This window comes from Pundamilia nyererei, unplaced genomic scaffold (assembly GCF_000239375.1).
Source record: "Pundamilia nyererei isolate P.nyererei 1_Seehausen unplaced genomic scaffold, PunNye1.0 scaffold00292, whole genome shotgun sequence".
In the NCBI taxonomy this organism is placed as follows: Eukaryota; Metazoa; Chordata; class Actinopteri; order Cichliformes; family Cichlidae; genus Pundamilia; species Pundamilia nyererei.
The window spans coordinates 398,051-405,544 of record NW_005187693.1 but is presented as its reverse complement, the minus strand read 5'-3'; the positions used below and the strand labels follow the sequence as shown (position 1 = coordinate 405,544).

The 7,494-nt window shown below is 39.8% G+C and overlaps 1 protein-coding gene across 1 annotated transcript in view; it reads left to right on the top strand.

Moving 5' to 3' along the window:
- usp12b (ubiquitin specific peptidase 12b) overlaps positions 1-2,541 on the top strand; it is a 19,743-nt gene extending 17,202 nt beyond the window's left edge. Inside the window, exon 10 of the mRNA XM_005750925.2 lies at positions 1,329-2,541. Within this exon, the coding sequence (XP_005750982.1) occupies positions 1,329-1,430 (102 nt within the window). The 3' untranslated portion in view covers positions 1,431-2,541. The remainder of the gene's footprint in view (positions 1-1,328) is intronic.
- Positions 2,542-7,494: the final 4,953 nt, after the last annotated feature.

The window sequence follows — 7,494 nt, the reverse complement described above, 5'->3', positions numbered from 1 at the left end:
GTATACTTTAATGCAGTCCAGGACACCTGTGCCCCCAAAATATTCATTTTTATGATGCTTGTAATGTTTGGTTTTTCCTTATATAGTCACACAGGCTTTGATTTGGTTATATTATAGCACGAGAGGTCACAGCTAGTGTTTTAGAAAATACTTTCAAGCATTTGGAGGTCATTTTAAACACATGTGCTCCTCTCTGTGCATTCGCAGTAGCAGTTCAGCCAAATCAAATATCTAACGTACACGTTATTTTCCCAGTTAGAATGGTTTATTTTGCTTTAAATCTCCTCGGCAGTAGGAGACATCACCCTGCTGTTTGCAGGAAAGAGCTCAGTCAGTCATCGGGGACTGATGGTTAAAACTGATATAAACTCCACAGTATTTTTCCACTACAGCAGGACTTTGGCCCGCTCAGACATCTGGTCTGGAAGATTCTGCTGAGTCTGCAGAGAAGAAAGATTAACTTATTTTTTATGGTTTGTGGAGATTTAATCTGCATGCCTCTCTCTGTTTTATATTTTAGCTTGAACTCTTTTTCTGATAAGTTATTTTGATCCCTTTTTGGCTGCTTGTTTCTGCCATTTGCCTGTTTCCTCGTGGAACTCAAACTTATTTAGTTTTCTACAATTATGACGCCGATATCTTTCACTCCAAAAGTGCAGCTTTTGTTTTCTAGCTCCCATAACTTTACTTAACCCAGAAAACTGCTGGATTGAATAGGAGCCAGACAATATTCATCAATTATCAATATAAGCAAGACTAGATGTGCTTATAATGGGGTATGTTTCAAACACGGTGGAAAATGTAAAAGGAATTTTCAGAGACGACATCCAATAACAAAAGATGTAAAAACCCCTAGAAAAGCTTAAGTGACATTCAGAAAACAAGATAAAATGAAGATAAAACAGTACAATAAAATAAATAAATGGTAATTTATTTATTCATTTTGAGAATTGTGCACACAAAACCTTCCATATAAACATATTGTTTCTTCGTTCCTTATTTATGCACACATTTGCTAAAATGGCGCAAGTAAATTGATCATTTTAAACTGCACTTTATTAATTCTCACATTTTATGACTGGATCCTCGTAGAAACTCTTCTTCCCACTTGTGCATCTTTGCAGATATTTGGATAGTTATTTTGAAGCCTCTGTCCAAATGAATGAGGAGAGGTGCCCTAAAAATCATGGTCAGAAAATGCAAGAAACTGTCATTCAAACCTATTGGCCAGTGAAGTTAACACTGCTTTGAAAGCAAAAACAAGGAGAACCAGATCCAGGTTATTACTGTATCCTGGTTCTAACCTCTGTTGTCGTCTTCTCTCGTAGAAAATTGACGCGCAGGCGATCGAGGAGTTCTACGGTCTGACCTCGGACATTTCCAAGAACTCTGAGTCAGGATACATCCTGTTCTACCAGTCGAGAGACTGAACCAAGGCGGTCGTAAGTCCCCAACAGACTGTCACTCAACAGAGGGGGGAGGGGCTTATGGCAGCCACCTGCTCCGCCCTCACTTAAGTATCCAGGCTTATTTCCTGTAGGCGGAGCTACACTGGAGTGCCACTCGGGACGGGTTGAGACGTGTGCGGCAGGTCTTGTTACAGCCTTCTGGATTACCGTTCAAATCCTCTGTGTCCACACTGCTGCAGCAGAGCACCTTAAAAATATATTTTAAAAAAACATCCACTAGAACCCCCCCACTCCCCCACCCCCGGCAGATTCCACAACACTCGCTTTGCACTGTGGGCAGACTGACCAATCCAAGAGGCTGACATGTGGAGGACGAGCAGGAGAAGATGATGCGGCATAACCAGCTGTTTTGGATGCAACTGGTGTCGGGGGGTTAAGGTCTGAGTCGGCCCTTTTTGTGGCTTGTTGCACTGACACGCAACTCCCCCAAAGATTCCTTTAACGTCCCACCTGTCACAGCAAAACCACTGACACTACCTGTAGTGAGTGAACGGCTTGAATGTGAGCGCGGCGCTTGGATGATAGTTTGCGGTGTTTTGTATAGTGAAGTTTTGCCAATCACGTCCTGCGCAGTGTTACAGGCGATGGTTGAAATGGAAACCAGCCACCAGGGAGGTGCTGATGGAGCTGAAATGTTCCCCACACTCATGAGTAAGGCTCTTTGTTTCAGGTTTAAAATTCTTAACTACAAAAATAAAGAGGAAAAAAGTGAAACCCGTTGACCAAAAGTACAATTTGCAGCTTAAATAATTTTTTTAAACAACCCTGTTTAAAGAAAAGAATACTTTGCCACATGTTATATTTTTTAATCCAATCCTTTGGATCACCAACAGTCCTGGTCTAGATTCCAGAGCGTCTAGAGTGTCTAAAGCCACTCGTGGTGCCACAGTGGGGGAGGGAAAAGAGCTCAAAGGAAGTATTTCAACAGCATAAGCTAATTTTTAAAATGCCAGCTTCTCATGGTTTTGACAGCAAGCACCCGCTCCTTTGCTCTCGAGGATGTGTTGTTGTAACATGTCTGACTTTTTTTAAAGATGCCACAATATGCACATTTGTACTTTTTCTTTTTCTTTTTAAAGGGACGCACTATGAGACTAGTGCTTTTTTTCCCTTTAAGTCAGCTCTGATATCCACTTTACACACTACACGACACGCAGTGTCGAAGTTTGTTGAGTTTGTCTCATGTGCTTATGGATGCCTCTCTGCGCACACACGCCTTTACCCTTCTACAGCTGGTTCATCTCGCAGTTTCAGCCACGCCAATTTTGACTCTGGCTTAAGTGTTTTTCGTGCAGCTGCAGCTCTGGCAGGCAGTCAGGTTTTTACATAACACGTTTTCCACTCCAGAATTGTAAATTGCAGCCTTTGGTAACGCTGAGTGATGCTAAAGGTCTGCGGATGTGATCCGCTGATGCTCGGCTACACGGTTTATTTTATTGCAGTAAGACCGTCTCTTTCGCATGTTTGTCTCGGCCGCTTTTAAATGGCTTCCCCTCCTCAGCATCAACAGCAGCTTAGCGGCGAAGCATCCTGGGAGATGAGCTGCATCGTGGTTATCTTACTGTTTCTGAAATGCTCATTAAATTGCAGCCTGGGCTAAATTGAGTTACTTGAATGTTAGCGCTACTCTGGGCAGCTGATTGAAGCTAATTAATCAGCTGAGCGTTTAGTGATTCCAGTAAGTAGTGCTTCAAGTGATCACATAACTGGATAATTTTGGGCAGGATTTCTTCTTCCTTAGTTAAAAAAAGAAAAAAGTAAAACTTGCATATGTAGGTAGGTTAGACAAAAAATGATTACCTGCAGTCTTCCTTTAGAGGGGTAAAAGTGGGTTACATAGTAAAATTCATAAATATAACCACGATTTATGTTTACTTTCTCTCTTCTAATTTCAGATGATATTACAGATGAATGTGTTTGTGTAGGTTCTCGGTGATGTTGGTCTTCTCAGCTTTAAGGAAGAAACTGCACTTATTCATGTCTAAAAACAACAACTACTTCCAAAGGGTCGACCCCCCATTAGGGGTTAGAAACCTGAGAGACACCTTTTGCATTTAGAACTTTTTCAAGCTCTCTTTACTACAGATTCATCTTAAAACTGCTGACAGGCTCTGCTGCCGTCTTAGTGGTGCTGAATTCCGATTGGCAAGGCTTCAGTCACACAGGCCTACAGACAGGTCGGTGATTATCCGGTGACCAAAAGTTTATCCTCCAACCAGTTGGCAAGTGGTTGCTTGCTTTTGCCAGGGTACTGCATCCAAAACCTCCAACTTGTGGGTGCTTTATCGATATTTGACTTTAAAGGTCTCGGTTTTTCAGTTTGCGTCACACATTTTGCAGTTGCTGTCGAGTATTTTGAGTCCTTTAATGCAAACTACCGGTCACCATGGCAACCTGCTAGCAACCAAAGAAATCGCAAGGGGGCATTCGGTTCAGCGCCGTATACCTCTTTGGGACCAGTTCCATGCTAACTACTGAGAGCAAACAACTTGCCAACCCATCTAGGAACATACAATTTTCCCTAGCAACCAGTGGTTGCCAAATGCCGCCAGCTGGTCTCTAGGGCTGTGTGTCCAGTACAGTCACAGAACACAGAAGTGGGGTTTTTTTCTTTCTTGTCCTTAAAATGTCTGGAAGTCCAGTGTCACATCTTCCAGTTGCTTCCAAATAAAACTTTCGGAATTTAAGATTTTAAGGGTCACAACATGTTTGACATATTTGCTTGCATACCTGACTGCGTGTTTGAACTCAGGTCTTCAAATTACTGCGTTTCTCTAGTATGATGAAGACCAAATATTTAAAGATCTTAAACTTGCCAACTTTGAGAAACGGAATTAAAACTTACAAACGGGGTTTGATTGAGTTGATCTAAGGAGAAGCAGAAGCCTTTTTAAAGCCTCGGCCTCGCTTTCCAGCTGTGGGTTAACCCTTTCCGCCTCCGTTATTTTCTTATTAATTGCACAAACCAAATATTACCTTACCAATAGTTACCTTTTTTTCTTTTTTTTTAATTTAAACCCGAGTTTAGTTATTTTGTTGTATATTTAACACTCCCAAGCTGATAAGCCTCCATGCTATCACTCCTTCGTAACAGAGCTGCAGCAGATGCAAAGCGGATTTGGAAAAAAAGCTCTATGCAGCCTTTAAGGTGTTTATATTACATAGCTGTTGAGTTTTGAATGTTAACATGTACAGTCAAATAAAAAAATAAAAAATAAAAATAGGGCTGCTGCTTGACCTGTGACATGTGGATTTTGGGTGCATCGCAATACGGTGAAGTCGCTGTCTCCGCTTTTAAAACTGAAAAGCACTTTTAAATATTTGTCAGAAAACTTGTCATTTTGTCCTTCAATCGTGCAATTTAGTGAAAGTAACAGCATTCATGCTTGTGGCTGTACAGTGTTTTCACTTTACCACAACCTGGCACAAAGTCCTGACTCCCAGAGGTAAAAAGTAAACAAATGTAAGGGAATTCAGGTTGAGTCTTGAAGGCGTATCACATCCCCCAAAATACTGCAAAGTAATTTTCATTTCTTCAGAGAGTGATTTAAGTGCTCTGAAAAGTGACACTTTTTATCATCATTCAGGTTTTATGTCCGTAGCACAGAGCAGCCAAAATATGTTACAAAATAATGTGAGCTTGTGGATTTCACTCTCTTTGTTGCATAAGCCTTTCTCTTAGTTCTGCCAGCATGAGAAAGTTTAAAGTTGGACGTCGTGCAGCCAGAGCCCTGGCCTTAACCTGCTTTTTCCAATGCCTTCTCATCCAGATGCATCCGTTACACACCAGGTGTCCTCTAGCTTTGGTGCTCTAATGCTATAATGGCCATGTTGAACACAAATACAGTGCTAATGAGGAGACTGAAGGAGGAGACCCTGTTTTTCACCCAATATGGACCTTTGTTGCACACTGGTTAGGTTTAGGTGAGATTTAGCCTGTCTAGTTTGCATAAAGTTGCTTTCAGCAGCGCCTATATTGTATTTCCTCAGTATAAAGCTGACGTGTGTCTGTTAGCTCCGGATGTTGCAGAATCCTGCAAAATATGGGTTATCCAACCGATCAAGTTATCTTGGTTTCAAGGTAATAGCAATATGACCAATCTAGATCGGGTGGGTAAAGTTAAATCACTGTCAGCCTCTTCCAAAGTCATTCTGTCCATTTATGTTACATAAAACTACAACTACAAATAGTTTAACTCAACAAATACCTCATTTGGCTCAAAGTTCTCAAATCTGTGTAAACGACTGGGAGGAGATCGAGCGACTTCCTTGACGATGCATCCGAAGCACTTCACTCAATGAGTCGAAGGTTCAAAGTCAACACTATTTCTCTTTCATGTCTGTGCTGCTCTTTAACTAATCAACTTAAAGGAAGTAATCTACATTAAAGGAAAGTGTTGCGCAATTTTTATGTTTCGTTTTTTCTTGGGGGCTTAGTAGTTTTATAACTTTCGGACATCTGAAGAAAGTCGTTTTTGGCTGCAAATGACTTGAAACACCAACAGAATCTGTGGACTCTTTAAGTTGCGTTCATACATACCAAATGATGTTTATATTGTTTTTATTCCTTTTATTTTATTTTTTTAAATAAACAAAGCGTAGGTGTACTCAAGATGTAAATAAACACAGACAAGCACAAAAGCACATTATTAGGGAGATGGAAGTCCACAGATTCAGCTGGAAGCCTTTCTTTTTATTTTAAATATGAAAACCAGAATTCATTGAAACAATGTGTTGGATGCTTATGTTGAAGCAAGGCTCTTTTTATTTAAATATTATTATTATTATTATTATTATGAATGTCCATGTTAACGTTTTTTCCTTTGATGTTCTGCATTGTTTGTATTTTTATGTATTTTACTAATTTTGATTGTCTGCTGAGGCAGCTCTGGAAATCTGAGGATTTATTTTGATCTAATTTGGGGAGTGTGAAGTGAGAGATGTGTACATAAATACAGATGTTATTATTGGAATATAAATAATTGCTTGCTTGGAATAATCAACAAATCTAGATCGAGAATATTAGTGTACGTTATCTCTCAAAGATACCTTTCTTATGGTTGATATCTTCAATCTGCCTGGTGCTTTAAAAATTGCAAACCCCACCCATCTGGCACACCGGGCAGACCAAAACAAACAAACCCAAATATATGGAATGGTCACAATGGAGCTGTGAGTTTATTAACATACACTCACTTTATAGACATTCTCTTATTAGATGTTGGTGTGCAAAAAAATACATGACTGTCCAAAACCTGATATGCGATCACAGTGTTAAAGGAAAAATCCACTTTAGGTTACATAAAGGCTTAAAATAAATGAGCAGCTGGTGTTGGTGTTTGTTTCATTTTGTGTTGTCCTGATTGTGTTTGAGTTCTAATGATGATCAATGTTTATAAGAAGACAGAAAAACGACTATACTGGATTGAGAGAAACTGAGGGAGATGGTATATATTAGTATTGAGCTTCAAGTAGTTCCACTGCAAAGTTTTCACTATATTTAACTTTCACATTTATATGCTTGACAGCACTAATTTATAGATATTGCAGATGCCGTTATTATGTCTAATGCAAAAGTTCTCCACATCTTAGGTAATGTGGAGCTTTTTAGCTAAGATGTGGGAGTGGTTGCTGGAGTTTGCCGGCTGTCGATGGGTGAAATCAGTCACAAAGAGGTTATTACACCAAAAACCACTTTGTTATTGCGTTGGGTTTGGCAGATTGCCGTGGTTGCACAAAATATGGCCGTCTATTTGTAATCACTAACTGGAAAAAGTGTGCAACCATTGTTCACCTTGAAAGTTAAAGCTGTGCCTTATGTCCTGAAACTGACATGTTTCCATAAGCAAATCCAGTCAACTTTGAAGATGACCATTCTCCGTTTCACTATCATTCTGCAAATAGTTGGCAAATGTTTGCAAACAAGTTGGCTTCTTCCATGCAAACCAAAACCAACCAAAGCATTTGCAAGAAGTAAAACACCTGTCAAAGTTTTGAAGAAATATCTTAAAAACTTGTATATTTA